Source organism: Lutra lutra, chromosome 5 (assembly GCF_902655055.1).
Source record: "Lutra lutra chromosome 5, mLutLut1.2, whole genome shotgun sequence".
NCBI lineage: Eukaryota > Metazoa > Chordata > Mammalia > Carnivora > Mustelidae > Lutra > Lutra lutra.
This window is the reverse complement of record NC_062282.1, coordinates 21,640,936-21,657,694: the sequence shown is the minus strand read 5'-3', so window position 1 is coordinate 21,657,694 and position 16,759 is coordinate 21,640,936. Positions and strand designations below refer to the sequence as shown.

Below are 16,759 nucleotides of genomic sequence, written 5' to 3'. Positions count from 1 at the left end.
TCCAAAAAATGTGAGAACATCATGTTTGAAAGTGTACTTTCCCGAAGTCATACAGAGAAGAATCTTTGAAATTAAAATTAAAATTCTCTCTCTGTTTGATGTCTCTGAAGACAGAGCCTCTGATTCTACAAATAATATCATACTGAAAGGAGGTAAAATTAGTTTACAATTATGGTGGTATTCTAAACTTATCAACAAAAGTTCAAAATGTCTCACATCATCTCTTTGAGTTGAATGATGTTAAATGTAATCAGGAGTATATCTACCCCAGTTCTAATTTATGGATCTTTTTTTCTTGTTTATATACATCTTTGAACCATTCAAAACTTTGTTTCAAAAGATATATTCATTTTTATCTTACTTTAAATTTAGCCCCTTATGATGTGTAAATATAGTTATTTAAAATTTTTGAGAGTGATAAAACTGAAATGTTTAGTATTCTCACACTGAAACTTAAGATAACCATTGTAATCATTGTTTCCGTGATATTATGGAGATCCGTTGATATGTGCCAAAATTAATTTTTTTCTGTAATAACAATGCATGTATTTATAGAACTTTTCTTTTCTGCCTCTCTGAAGCTTCACACTGACCAAGATAAAGGAGATGGAAATTTAAAATACATATTAACAGGAGATGGGGCTGGCAGTCTATTCGTTATAGATGAAAATACAGGAGATATTCATGCTGCAAAGAAACTAGACAGAGAAGAAAAATCCCTATACATTCTTCGTGCCAAGGCTATAGACAGAAAGACTGGGCGGCAGGTGGAACCTGAATCTGAATTTATTATTAAGATCCATGATATCAATGACAACGAACCAAAATTCACAAAAGACTTATACATTGCCAGTGTTCCTGAAATGTCTGGAGTCGGTAGGTATATGTTATTCCACTTAACATCTTTGTTTGTTTGCTAAGGTGATTATTACGGACATACGGTTAACGTATGTATCCCCTTCCCAGACAAGAATTATATATAACTGAGGTACTCAATAAACATGTTGATTGAAAAAAAAATTATATATATCTGAAGACTACTATTGAAACTATCTCACTTCTAATTATTTTCAATTTTAAATATTTTAGTAATTCCTGCTATGTTGTAACTTATACCTAAAATGATATCTAAAAATATGATCTAAAAATATGATGACCGAGAACAGTTATTCCATTGCATTTCAAACAACATCTTTACCTTTATTCAACTGCCATTCAAACGGCAGTCAAACTGAATGTATTTTCGCCTGAAATAAAAAAGGGATATCAAATAGTGTCAGCAGTTTTGGACAGTTTTGGACAGTTTTGCTTGCATTATTTTGCATAACAACTAACCTTGCATTTGACAAATTTCTTTTGATCATCTCATTTGATCACTGAAAGAACACCATGTGGAAGGCATGGGAAATAGAACTTTAAATCCCCATTCTGTTAATTAGGAACTCAGGATTCTGAAAGATTAAGTAACTGAATTAAGATCAAATAACCTAGTAGCATAATAACAACATGCCAAGTCTTTTAATGTTATTTTAGCTGGGTTCCACTACTGAATAATATTTTAGTATGCAAACTGAAAAAATTGTTTCATTTTTAAGGGTCCTCATAATTTTAAATACTATTTGTTATTATGCAATTTTTACCTGCATGTGAAGTTTAGATTTGTTAATGAGATAAGAATTAAGTCATAACATGTTAAAAAAGAAGTGATATAAACTTACTATAATATCCAAATTATACAACCAATTTTCAAAATTTGATAGTTTAGTTGAATATTATTTCAAAATTAGTTTTTAGTGATTAACTTTGAAATTATTATAATTAATCATGTTACAGTCTAAAATGGTTTCTTTATGAGGAAAACCAAACTTATATCTACCTTTACTGAGTTAATGATACAAAATTATTTAACTATGTGTGTCATCTAGCCAGAAGAACCAGGGGTTTGTAAAGAAATTATTTCCTCTCAATGCAATTGAAATCTCATCTATCTGAGAAAAGTTCAGTTCAATTGCCTTTTCAGATATTCATTCTAATAATATGAAAGGGAGTTATCAGATTAGACAGGAATCCTATGAGATCAGAAAGTCTAAGATAAAATATGAGTGGTTGTGTTTTCTTTAACCTTTTAAAATATCTGCTAGCCTGGTATAGTTCCATGGAAAGTACTGGATAGTTCGTATAGGTCGACCAATGGGCTGAGGTAGGTATGTATCATGATCCCTTAATGGCTTATATTTGAGATGAAGATACATTAAACTTATACCCTCTATTTCAACTTCCTATTGATGAGTATTCTAAAGTAGTTTGGTTTCCTGGTTAAGACAAGACACTTTAACTTTTATAAAACATTATTGTTTATTCTGTTTGTATGTTATTTTCCCAGATTTTTTTTAAAGATTTTTTTTATTTATTTATTTATTTATTTATTTATTTATTTATTTAAGAGGGAGAGAGATTGAGAGGAAGAGAGATAGAGAGTGTGAGCAGGCGGAGGAACACAGGGGAAATGAGAAGAAAAGGGAAAGAATCCCAAGCAGATTCTGCTCTGATTGGACTCCATCTCATGATCCTGAGACCATCATCTGAGCCAAAACCAAGAGTCGGATGCCTAACCGGCTGAGCCACCCAGCATCCCTACTTTGTCAGATATTTTGACACTTAATAGTACAAAAGCTTCATTTATCCTTCTGAAAATAGATTTTATATACCTATAGGAATAAAAAGTAGAATTTTGATGACAGGTATTTGACTATGACACATTTTGATAATAACTTAGATTTGAATAACTTCTAAATTTTTCAAAGAATTACCTCATTTTAAAAACCAGAATATTTACTTATCAGACTGTTAATATTGAAAGTCAAATAACCTGTATTTTCCCCATATTATTTTGTGCTGTTTAATGGAATATTATCTCTCTACTCTGTGTATTCCTATCATCTACCTAATTCAAATATATTCTATTTCATTGCTTTATTAATATTTATCAAGTATGTAATAAGAGTAGCACAGGAGTAAGTACTTGAATATTTTATTAAAAATAAAAGACTTAAGTTATTCAATACCCATAATAATATACAGAATACATAAGTTTATACATGGAAGAAGGCCTGCAGATTACCTTTTTCAAAAAGCCCTTCCTGTAAGGCAATCTATATTTCATTTATATAAACTTTAAATTCTGGGCAGTACAATTTCTGGTTATTGCAAGCCTTAAAAATGAGAATTTAGGTCCTTGTCAATGGCACTTCCTCTGTGTCTACAATTCCAACAAAACTGAAACGAAGAAGAAACATATAGAAGGTAGCTATATTGCTCTGGTTGCAGCTTTTCATATCAATAAAAGAAGATTTAAAAACTACCAGTAAATCTTGGGGCATCTGGGGGGCCCATGTGGTTAAGTGTTGACCCTTGGTTTTGGCTCAGGTCACGATCTCAGGATCCTGGGTTGGAGCCCTGTGATGGGAGCAGCACTCAGCTCAGAGTTGGCTTAAGAGTCATTCTCTCTCTCTCTCTCTCAAATAAATAAATAAATAAAATCATAATAATAAATAAATAAAAACTACAGGTAAATCTTGATCCTATTTATGGAAGATAGTTGTTATTATTACTAAGATTGGCATCACTGCGTTAATTTCTTCCTGTTTGACCCACAGACAGACTTCATATGTGTGATTATTTTTAAATATCAATGCATATATTATACACAAATACACACACATACACACCCACAAAAGATACCATATTACCCCTCTTCTAATAAATAAGTAAAAATCAGCTCAAAAGAGGTAACCTGACTTGCCCCAAAACACACAATTTATTACTATACCAGTTATAAAAAGAGAAAAAAAAAAAGGCAAAAAAAAAAGAGAGAAAAAATAAAAAGCAGGGAAAACTAGATAATTTTAATGCCTTAGTATTTTTCCCCACTCTAAAACACTTGTGCTTATTATGGAAAACTTCTAATTTTGTGAGATTCTTAGTAATTCCTCAAAAGAATCAGTTTTCTTTTTTAATTTAAATTCAGTTAGTCAGGGGCCTGGGTGGCTCAGTGGGTTAAAGCTTCTGCCTTCAGCTCAGGTCATGACCCCAGGGTCCTGGGATCCAGCCCCACATCAGGCTCTCTGCTCAGCAGGAAGCCTGCTTCCCCCTCTCTAACTGCTTGTCTCTCTACCTACTTGTGATCTCTGTCTGTCAAATAAGTAAATAAATAAAATCTTTAAAAAAAATTCAATTAGCCAACATATGATACATCATTAATTTTTGGTATAGTGTTCATTGATTCATTAGCTGTGTAAAATGCCCAGCGGTCATAATATCACATGCCCTCCTTAATGTCCATCACCCAGTTAGTTACCCCACAGCATTTTTTCTTATTTTATTCTTTTAATTCAAATGCCCTTATCAATAAAGTTAAATCCTAAAACAGAAAGGAGAGTGACTGCATTTTACATTAAGATTTTAGATCTACTAATGTGTAAAACATCTAAATAAAAGGTCTATTAATTATACATATAAATAAAATATATATATATATAATATATATATAATATATATATATTTTATCAGAGGGGGAAATGAACCATGAGACACTGCGGACTCTGAGAAACAACTGAGGGTTTTAGAGGAGAGGGGGTGAAGGTTGGGTGAGCCTGGTGGTGGGTATTAAGGAGGTCAAGTACTACATGGAGCACTGGGTATGGTACATAAAGAATGAATTTTGGAACACTGAAAAAATAAAATTAAAAAATATATATCTTTTAAATTATATTTTTGTATATAACTCTGTTTAAAGGAAAATTAATATTAACTCAGTATAATTTTGTAGATGTAATTGTCTCTGTTTTTACCTATACAAAAAACTAAATGGTGATACTTCAGAACTTTTTCAAGCTGTGTGTAACCTATATACTGAGTTAAAGCCCATACATAATCAAATAATAAAGAATGCTTCTTGATATCCTCCAATTTTCTCCTCCATATCGTCCCCTTCCCTGTTTATTTTTGTCCTAATTGTGTCCTTTTTGTTCCTGTCTCACCAACTCCTCTCCTTGTTTATTTATCCCTCTACCCTGCTTCTGTCAAAACCGCATGCCATATTCCATTGTTTCTCAGAATCACATGCTTCTCTCCTTTTCAAAAGTTAAAATCAAATGATTCCAATTGTTGAAATCTGAAATGCATTAGCATTTTCTCATCAGAACACATAAACTGGACAATATATAAGGATATATAATGAAGGAAAATGAGATACACTGATTTAAATATTTATATTTAAATATATTTAAGTATCAAATATTTATGGCAGATTCCATAGATATTCTTTTTATTTTTTGTAGTCATCATACATCGATTAAAGATTATCTATCACCCTTCCATATCTGCATGCATTCATCTTCATCTAGGCAATGTCCTACTGTGTAAATTTGCGGGGTTTGATGCATACTTTCTCATAGACTGGGTATTTCCCAAAACCAGTCTTTCAAAAACTTACCCAGTTCGCCTTCACACCATCTCCTCAACAAGAAATCCCTCTGTAAATTTTCTCAAATCACACATAGAACTCACCAATGAATCCCTTATGACTTAATCCAAGCCACTAAGCGTTCATTGCCTGTGGATTCAAGAATGTACCTAATCATAGCCAAATGCCAGACAAGCCCTTTAGTGAAGTAGTTAGAATACTGCTTTTTTCCTCAGACTGTCTAGGTTGATCTCTATCACCTTTTCTATCACCTTCTATCCCTTATCACCTTATAGATGTGTGTCCATGAGCAGCAACCTCTCTATGTCTCAAGGCCTCCATCTCATGCATCTCCTGAGAATAAAGTAATCATGTAAATTAAGGGCTGAATATTCTGCCTAGCCTACCTTAAGTGTTCTGTAAATGTTCATTCTTATTATGACTTTCTGCTAGAAACTGTGCTGGGCTTCAAAGATAAAATGTTGAATAAAATTGACATGGCCCCTGCCTTTGGGGAGTTTACACATAGGACAAAGCCTACAAATAACAAATACAATAAATTTGTCATTCAGGCTTCACTCTAAGTTATTTTTTAAATCTTTGTTTAATGTAAAAGTAAAACACTTATTTTAAATTATTTGAGAATAAATGAAAATTATAAGTATTTCAGAAAATTCAGAGGGATATAAAAATCACAATCTTTTAATCCATCTTTATAATAAACACAATTATAAAATCTATGCATTTTATATATATATATATATAAATAGAAACTACTTTCTAATTTTATTACTAAATAGTATTAACTGTGCAATAAGTTCATGAAAAAAATACAACCTATGAAATAAATACAGTATCTATTCCCTAAAGTCCAACACACTAGGTATTTCTATTTTCTTATTCTACCATTAGAAATATCACAATAATATGCTGTCAGTGTTCATCAGTGTTTAACAGCATTCCTAATCATTACCATGATTCTAAGGGAAGGGACAGTACTAGTACTATATGAGTGTTTATAACATTTTAGTCACATTCCAAGATTGATTTTTATTCTTTAGATTAAATTTTTTGTCTTTTTTAGGTCAAGTATTTTTGGATATGTTCTAAGATCACATACCCACAATAAAAACAAACAACAGAAAACAAATTTAACAACAAAACATACTATTAAAAGTGTCAAAAGGTATAGAGGAGTATTTTTACCTGTTTTCACTATGAAGTGACATCTACAGTAAAAGAAAAATGAAACTGGTAGCAAAATACATGTCATGAAATTGATGAATTAACCACCTGCATTTAGCATATTGATTACACTGAATAATTCATATTTCAAATAATCCTCAACTATGGAAACAATTCTTATTCTAACGAACATATGTTCACATAGGTTTATGTAAAAAATTCAATATAAATCAGAAAACCACTTTAGTTTAACTTCTTAATGTTATTGTGGGGAGGTGGAGATCACTTTATTACTTCTGCTATGGCCTGGCTAAGATGGGAGGGGGTGTTTTTTAAATAACAAAGGAGAACAGCTAGGATCCCCTGAGTAAGTCACAGTATGTCCTCACACAGGATGTACCAAGTATCAATTCAAGGCCTCAAGAGAAAGAGCTCAAGTTCTCTTGTTAATTAATTTTGAAAAAACCATAAAAAGACTGCTGCAAAATTCATGCGTTAGTATTCAGATACATTGATGGGAAATGAGGTGTTAGTTTAATCTTAACGTACAATTACTTAGTTTTTAGGCTTTGCATAAACATATACATGCACATTTTGAGAAACATTCACTACAAGTCAAAGAGACAAGCTCTGAGTGTGTAACATATGAGATGTTCAAGTAGGAGACACAGCCAAGATGGAACTTGCCCTGTGCTAAGGAATTTTAAAATCTATGTAAGAATCAGAGTCAAACTTTGGAAAACTTACATGTAGTATACTAGAAAATGTCATATAAACTCATTTTGCCCAAGGGATACATAGTAGGCTTTAGTTAATAGTAGTTTTACAATCATACTTTGAATCTTTATAGTAATTAGAGAAATATTAGAAAAGCCCATTACTTTAAGCTCCTGAAATTAGCACCTAAAAAATCCTTTTATCTTTTAAAGACAATTTATGATAAAGTAAAAAGAGAATGGTTTAAGTTTTATAAAATAAAATTAAACAGATATTAGTATTAAATTACATTCTTGTATGTGACAGAACTGTATACTTTCTTAATTTTGAGGGGAAGTATCTACTAATTTCATTATGTGCAGCAAATAATAGGTAGCATACCAATAAATACAAACATATATGACTTTGGTAACTACATTTTATAGGGAGACACAGATGCTTAATAATCATTTATATCTCAAGCACACAAAAATTACAGGTCAATTTTATGTCGGTTTGTTTTTTATTAAAATAGGGCCCCTCTATTTTTTTATTCTATTTACAATATACAGTTAACTTACCAGAGCAAGAAGCAGCCTGAGTGTTACCAATGCTGATTTTATCTTCGAATACACATTTTCAGTTAGCAGTAACTGCATTCATTGAAAATTGCATTGGCATTGTATTCAGTGAAAAATGTTTCCTTACACTATTTTTGATCAACTAAAAGTGCAGGGCATTCGTTTCATTATGTTCATTTTTATGATAAAATAGTTTGCTGATTTTTTTTCAGATAGCTCAAACCATAAAATTAAGGGATATTGAAATTTTAAAAAAGGAATGAAAAAGAAAAGTGTGGGTTTTTTGAGGCAGCATCCCTTAAAAAATTTTGTTTAAATATATACCATTGTCTCTAACACACCACACGACTAGCAGTAATTTTTCAGAAAGACAGTTTTCAAAGTTGGAAGTATTTAGGTGTTTGTGTTTGGGTGGGGATTCGTGTAGGTACATCAGTTATACAAGTGACGGCGACAGATGCAGATGATGCCAACTATGGGAACAGTGCCAAAGTGGTCTACAGCATACTGCAAGGACAGCCATATTTCTCAGTGGACCCAGAATCAGGTAATAACCTTTAAGATGGTCTCTTTCTCACGTTATAATGCATCTGGATGCAAAAAATATAGATTTTCCTGTATTTTAAAAGCTATTGATTCAGCATCATGCTTTCATTTATTCCCTACAGGTATTCCATGGAAATAAAAGCAAATTTCATATTATTTATGTAGATTATTTGAACTGTTAGCTTTTGAGACTATTACTTACTGAATTTAAATTCATGACACCAAATCCAAAACTTCAGAGATTTAGGACTTTGCGTGTCATAGGAAATACTCAAAACCCAAGGAATGTGACGATCATCAAAATCAAGCACGCTTATTAATCTGAAGATTTCTGGATGAAGTTAATTTTCTTAATCAAAAAGATAATTAAATTGATTTAGCAAACTCATTCCCTGTACAACAACCAGTGGAAGATTTCTTTCTGTTCTGTCAATTACAATTTAATATTTATGGATTTCATACATTTAGGTACACCAACTTTTTATCTGTTTGTTATGACGAACTTCTGTAAAATAGATCTTGCATAGGTTAATCTTAAAACTCAATTATTGAATTGTAAAATATTTGTCTACTTTCTCTAAAAGGCATAATAAAAACTGCACTTCCAGACATGAGCAGAGAAAATAAAGAGCAGTACCAAGTGGTTATACAAGCCAAAGACATGGGCGGCCAGATGGGAGGCCTTTCTGGAACCACCACAGTAAACATCACTCTGACGGATGTCAACAACAATCCTCCTCGATTTCCCCAGAGTAAGGAAGGTTTTATTTATCTCATGTTGGAAGCCTACTCCAACACACTATGAACAGAGGCTAATACTTGTACGAGTATTTTCACTATTAGTTTATGAAGAAAGGCAAATCCACAACCAGTCCCCCTGACAAAATATCACAATTTCCAAAAATTGATTTCCCAATATTCACTATGATCATCCAATCTTTTTCTTATATCTTTTATGGTTCACAGTGTGGACTCTCAATTCTGACTGCCTGGTTTCAAATTCATGTCTGTCACTTGTCTTATCGGTTATCTTATCTGTATATAAGAATAATACACTCTTATTTATTTATTTACTTATTTATTTTTTATTACATACAGCTGATTCTAAAACACATACTCAATGTTTTAAAGTCTCCGAAATCATATACTATATCAAAATCAAGGCAATTCGGGTTTAATTGGTAGGATTTGTTTTTCTAAATGGCTCATCGAATTATGGCATATCTTAGTTCTGATGTCATCAAGACATGTTAAAGTTTGCTAATATCTGTTACATATTTATAAAGATTAAATTAGTCAATACCCCTTTAGTCATCACCATTTTAGGCATGTATGTTAAACCATAGATGCTTTCCATGCCATGAGTTCCCATAAAAACAGATTCTAATCCTTTGCTGGGAATGTTTCCTTTTTGCAGTGAATAAAAATATAAAGGGCCCTATTTTTGAAATGTTCAATGAAAGGGTCTCAAATTTAAATTTATGATACTGAATCCAATACATGAGAGTATTTTCCAAACTAGACAAATTTAAAACATTTGATGATTCAACTTTGGATGTTTGACATATACATCCGATAAATGTTTTTAAAAAGTTTGCTAAGGATATAAATAAAAAGCTTAATTATCATAAATCTACACTTCACATTCAGTTTCCTTAAATATAAACTGAAAGAGTATGACTTGAATTCTCAAATGGTTTGCCACTCTATAATTCCATGATCTATTATATCTTAGCAAAAGGTGTAGAACTATTATAGTAATAATAAAAACATTTAAGAACTAGCCATGGAGTAAACATATTAAGGACATAATTTCATTTAATTCTCATTAAAAAAAAAAAAAAAACAACCCTGTGAGCTAATTCCTGTCATTATCACCCTATTCTTATAGAAATCAAGGGTTAGAGAATTGAACTTGCCCAGTAATAAGAATTCCAATGCAGGCAGTTGTATTTGGAAGTCCTTCTTTATCACCAAGAAAATTGGGAAGAATATAGACTTTGAAGTCAGAGAGACTTAGTTATTAATCCTGCGTTTCTCAATTTCATAAGATGATTTCCTTGAGCCCTATCCTTGAAGATCATGTACCTGCTACCTTGGTCTTATGAGGACTAGTGTTAGAATTAAATAAATTAATATAGAGAGCCTTTCCTTATGCAGAGTTCAGCACATATTAAATGTTTAAAAATATGGTGGGTATTACGGAGGGCACGTATTGCATGGAGCACTGGGTGTGGTGCATAAACAATGAATTCTGTTACGCTGAAAAGAAATTAAAAAAAAAACGTTTAAAAACAATTCTAACTTTCGTTAACTCTTTTTGTAACTTTTTCTCATTGTCTTTTGAATAAAAAGTCACAAACTAAAATCCTTTCAAGGACAGCACAATGCAATATAATGACTGGCTGAAAACTATAGGAAATAGAAACATTCATATACCACTTAAAGGTGTTAAGAATCAAAAGAAGAAGGAAGGGAGGGAGGGAGGGAAAAAGGAAGACAGGAAGGAAGGAAAGTTCCTGTGTATGGATTTAACTTTCTATCCCTGACTTAGGATAGAAGAATAAGTCCATGTTTTTGAAGTAATTTAAAGAAAAATACAGGTAAAATATATATAATGATAATACTGAAGGCTCTAGATATGTAGTAAATGGTCAGTTTTCTAGCCCTCTTGAGCAAAAGTTCTGGATTCTAATAACATGTCTACCATCTACTTTCTAAATAACCTAGGAACGTTCACTTAATCCTGAACTTTTATTTCTCATTTACAAAATGACAGTGTTCTGCCTTTATGAATTATTTTTCCAACTTAATAAACCTATAATTTTTGACAGTTTACAATTCCAATTCAATACGATGAAAACCTCTCCCAATTTAAAGTTAATTTACTGAAGTAAAAGAGGCAGAGGAAAGAAGACTTTTGTTATCTAAAGACGAAATGTCAAAACATCTCTGATTTAATTTTCAGGTACGTATCAATTTAATTCTCCCGAGTCTGTACCTCTTGGAACCCATCTTGGAAGGATAAAAGCCAATGACCCTGATGTGGGGGAAAATGCTGAGATGGAATACAGCATTGCTGAAGGAGATGGAGCAGACATGTTTGATGTCATCACTGACAAGGATACACAGGAAGGGATTATAACTGTCAAACAGGTTTCTTTACGCTGTCTTCATTTTTTCATTGAGCGCTTACAGTTTATTTTTGCTTTTCAGTTAAGGGAAGAAAAGCCTAGCATTTATTTTTCCCATCCTTTACACACTGTCCAGTTTTCATAGAAGTGGGTATGGTTGTAGTTTCATATCAAATAAGTAAACCAACTTCATCACTGACACTTAAAAAGTGATACAAAACCTTAACTGCTTATAGTAGACGATCAAACTAGGATTAGATGGCCTCAAAAGTACTTATTTTACATTTTCTGTGGCCCCAAAAATAGGCATGCAGCCATAACTTTACTTCATGTACTTTTCAAAATATTTAAATTAGCCTCTTTAAGTTGATGAAAACTGAAGATGCTGCATGTTTTTTATGTTGGATGCAGTGTGAGAGAATATTATGAAACTTTACATACTATAATCCAGAGAAATGTGGATTAAATTCTAATTTCATGATTTTTCTGTTTTCATTCATATCTTGCTTTCCATAGTGTTCAGATTAATGAAATATGGTTTTCTTTCTAAAATAACGGTTTTAGATATGTTGGAACTAAGGAAGCAATTTATATGAATAGTTTGCTGAATCTCTACTTTTTTTCTATATTTTCTCTGATTTTAACTTTGTATAACTTTGATAATAATAATAAATAATCAATATGTCCATTAGATAATACATTTTGCCTGTGACCATCAAAATGTGAAATGCATTACCAAGTGGGAATTGATCTTAATGTACATACCATTATATTCAGTTACCCTCTATGAATAAGTGTAAGACAAAACAAAAAATTACTGATTTATTTGATATACCTAAAAAGCAATAATTGAGGAAGTTTTTTAACCACACTTACCGGTACCATTAACAGAGCCGGTTATTACATTTTAATATTGTCTTCCATTGTCATGTCTGTTATATCATACTAATTTTTCTTATTTAACATCAGAATTTAGATTTTGAAAACAAAATGCTGTACACTTTAAGAGTGGATGCAAGTAACACTCACCCTGATCCACGATTCCTACATCTGGGACCGTTCAAAGACACAGCCGTGGTCAAAATATCTGTGCAAGATGTAGATGAGCCTCCTGTGTTCAGTAAACTTTTCTACTTGATAGAAGTAGATGAAGATGTGAAGGAGGGCAGCATTATTGGACAGGTTACAGCATATGACCCAGATGCCATGAACAATTTAATAAAGTAAGTATTTTGTAAAACTTTAAGTCCACAGAAAAATAATCATCTTTTCACTATTTATAAGCATGTGTGGAAAAAAAAAAATGATGCTGTACTATGTATGATCAAGTACAGTAACAAGACTAAACACTTCCATACCACCAACTCTTAGGTGGACTGCCTTCTAAGTGATTTTATTGCGTTTGACTCATCACTTTACAAGGTAGATCCGATTATTATACCTGTCTGCAGGTGATAAGATTAAGGTACTAAGCATTTAAATAACCTGCCAAACAATTAGTGGGTGGCAAAGCTGGGTTTGAGAATCAGGCCATCTGGCTCCAGAGTCCATGACTTTAATCCTTTAGCTACTGTGATTCTTATCTCATTGTCTTTCTTGGAGAAATTGTAGTCCAATAATAAGTGATCTAAACAAATAAATCAGAAGAACATTGTTCTAGAAATGTTATGAAGAGGTAATTTGAAAATGTTGGAAAATCTTTTTTGTTTGTTTATACACTGTTTTTTTTTTAACTTTTTATTTAAATTCTAGTCAGTTAACATACAGTGCAATACTGGTGTCTCCTTTAAAAACAATTACTCAGCATACCATTTATTAAAATTTTGGGAAAAAATAGAATGTCAATTATATTCTAATAATAACAGAGAATTAGTAAAGAAAAAATGATATTTGAGAATTGCAAACATTAAAATTAATATGGTATTATGAAGTATAGTGTGATACTTTCCCCAAGTTTAAAATTGTATTAACCTTTTCAAAACTTTCAAATATTCTGCAATCTTAAGTGATTACTACGTGTGGTTCTTAAAGGGAATGCAAATATAGTTATAAATGGATAGGCTGGGTGGGTGAAGATGGGTAGCTATATCCAACTGTGGCATTAAATTCATGATACCAGACCATCACACATTTTGCCCATCCCTTCCTCTGTAAAGTTACTGTTACCATTTATTGAGCACTTGCTATAAGCTAGAGAGTCTAAAGAGATTTATATTTATTAGCTCAGTTAAGCCTCACCATAACTTTATTAGGCAGGTATAATTGTTATCACCCAAATTTTATACAAGAATAAATTGAGATGCGAAGGGTTAAAGGACACACAGTACACAAACAAACAGACTGAGGATTCAAACTATTGTTGATCCGAATGCATAGCCAGTTCTTTGGCAGACATACCCTTCTTTCTTAATGACCTGTTTACTAATTAGAGATAATTAATATAATGTTCCTCATTTGTAGACTAATTGGACTGACTTCAGTTATACAAGGCAGATCCCTCAGGGACAAAATAATGCAAAAGGTGAAACATGGTTTTTGTCCCTCAAAATTTGGTCTAGTTTCCTTTCATTTTTCCCATTGCCCACAATAGGGAATTTCATAAGTTCCAACTATAGACATGTTAACTTAGAAAATTACAGCCTTTTTATTCTTTTTAAACACATGTATTGAGGTATTACTGACTAACAATAAACTGCACAACTTTAATTTGTATGATTTGATCAACTTTTGTATATTCATATGCCCACTAAAACATCAGCAAAATCAAGATAATGAACATATATCTTACCCCCCAAGTTTGCTCATGTACTTTTTAATACCTCCCTCCCAAACTTCCTAAAACCCATCCTCCAACCCCCAGGCAGACACTGATCAAGTTTCTGTCAATATAGATTAGATTAGATTAGATTGGGTTTTCTTGAATTTGTATAAACACAATCATAAAGTATTCTCTGTTGTCTAACTTGTTTTACTTACATAACTATATTGAGATTTTTCCATGTTGTTATGTGCATTAATAGTTTATCCCTCCTACTGCTGAAAAGTATTCCATTGTTCAGACATGCCACAATCTGCTTATCTGTTCACTGATCAGTTTGGAGTTGTTTCAAATACTTGGAAATTGCAATACCTTTATATACATTTGTACTTTAGTATATATGCAAACATTTGTGCATCAGAATTTGCATAGTTACATGTTTTTCACTTTTCTTGAGTAAATACCTATTAGAGTTATGACTGGACCATAAAAAGTAAGCCTTTTTAATCGCAGCCATTCGAATAGGTGTATAATAGTGTCTTATTGGCTATGTGACCAACGATGTTGAACATTTTCTGTGCGCTTAAGGTGCCACTCATACGTGTTCTCTGATGAAGGATTTATTCACTACTTGCTTAGATTTTACTGTTACTTCTTTATTATCGATTTGGAGATACCTACACACACATACCTACACACGCACCCACCTCACACAATGGATACAAGTCCTTTATCAGATATGTGATTTACAAATATTTTCTCTCAGTTAGTGCCCTGTATTTACATTCCCATAAACTTTCAAAACTCTCAATTTTGACAAAATCTAATTTATTAACTTTTAATTTATGGATTGAGCTTTGAGTGCCTTATATACAAAACGTCTGCCTGATTCCAGAATTCTTATTCCGTGTTTTCTTCTGGAAGATTACTGTTTTCAGTATTATATTTACATCTATGATTTATTTTAAGTTAACTTTCTATTGTATGAGGTATGGATCAAAGTTCTTTTGCTTTTTAGTATATGGATCCCCAACGTTTCTAGCATCATGAGTTGCAAAAACTATTCTTGTCACTGAATAGCCTTCCCACCATTGTTAAAATTCAATTGCACATGTATATATGGGTCTAAGTCTGGACTCTCTCTTCTATTCCAATTATGTATTTATCTATGTTTGCAAAATCACAGTTTTCTGTACCTTTATAAAAAGTCTTGAAATTAAATATTATTTGTCATTTAACTTTTTTTTTTTCTTTTCTAAGTTTGGTAATTCCAGGTCCTTTTTATTTTCATAGATCAACTGCTACAAAATTTTGATTTCAGTTGTGTTAAGTGTGTAGAGTAATGTACACAGAATTGATGCCATCCTAATGATACTTAATCTATTAACCCAAAAGAATATATTTTCTCTGCTTATAGAGGGATTGTTTTCAGCTGTGTTTTGTGGTTTTTTATGTCTACAAAAAACATTTTTTATATTTCTTTTTATTGCTTTATTGCACTGGCAAAAACCTCCAAAATGATGTTAAGAAGAAGTAATAAGAGCAGAAATCCTTCCCTTCTACCTCGTCTTATGAAGAAATCATTTAGTCTTTCATCATTCAGTGGGATGCCATCTGCAGGGTCAACTTATTCTATTCCTTTTGTTCTAAGTATTTTTATCAGGAACAGAGTTTGGATTTTGTCAAATGGTATTTTCTATGTTTACTGAGATGGCCATATAGTAAAATGATGTATTATTTGATTTATTTTTTAAATATTGAACAAGCTCTGTATTACTGGGATAAAAGCCACTTAGCCGCATTATACTATAATCATTATACACTGTTGAATTCAGTTTACTGAAGTTTAAAAATAATTTTGCACCTATTTTTACGGGGACATTATTTTACAGTTTGGTTTTCATGTAATGTCTGTTTGGGTTTGGTGTCATGGTAATACTGTCTCACACAATGCAGTCAATAAGTATAAGATGCTCTTTTAATTTTTTTGAGAGTCTGCATAGAATTGACGTTATTTTTCCTTAAACATTTAGCAGAATTTAAAAGCAAAGGACTGCATTATCTTTCTTATATGAGTTATAGCTATAAATTCTGTTTCCTTAGTAGTTGTAAGGCTCTTCAGGTTTTCTTAATTCTTGCATGACCTGGTTTGGCTTTTTTCCCCCCTTTTCTTCATCATTCAGGGAATTTTTTAATTTCATCACAGTTGAAAAAAGTTGTTCATAATATTTATATTATCCTTTTGATACTCTAGTAATGATAGCCATTAGTGATATTGTTAATTTGTAGCTACTTTCTTTCTTTTGTTGGCCAGCGTGACTAGACTTTTTAGTTGATTGATTTTCTCAAGGAACAAGTTATATTGGTTTTTCAATAGTTTGTTTTCTCTTTTTTG

General features: G+C 31.8%; 1 protein-coding gene across 1 annotated transcript in view; it reads left to right on the top strand.

Moving 5' to 3' along the window:
• CDH9 (cadherin 9) overlaps nucleotides 1-16,759 on the top strand; it is a 140,516-nt gene that overhangs the window by 105,539 nt on the left and 18,218 nt on the right. The window contains exons 3-7 of the mRNA XM_047730051.1: nucleotides 582-876; nucleotides 8,354-8,473; nucleotides 9,057-9,224; nucleotides 11,441-11,628; nucleotides 12,576-12,829. Coding sequence (XP_047586007.1) covers nucleotides 582-876; nucleotides 8,354-8,473; nucleotides 9,057-9,224; nucleotides 11,441-11,628; nucleotides 12,576-12,829 — 1,025 coding nt within the window. The remainder of the gene's footprint in view (nucleotides 1-581; nucleotides 877-8,353; nucleotides 8,474-9,056; nucleotides 9,225-11,440; nucleotides 11,629-12,575; nucleotides 12,830-16,759) is intronic.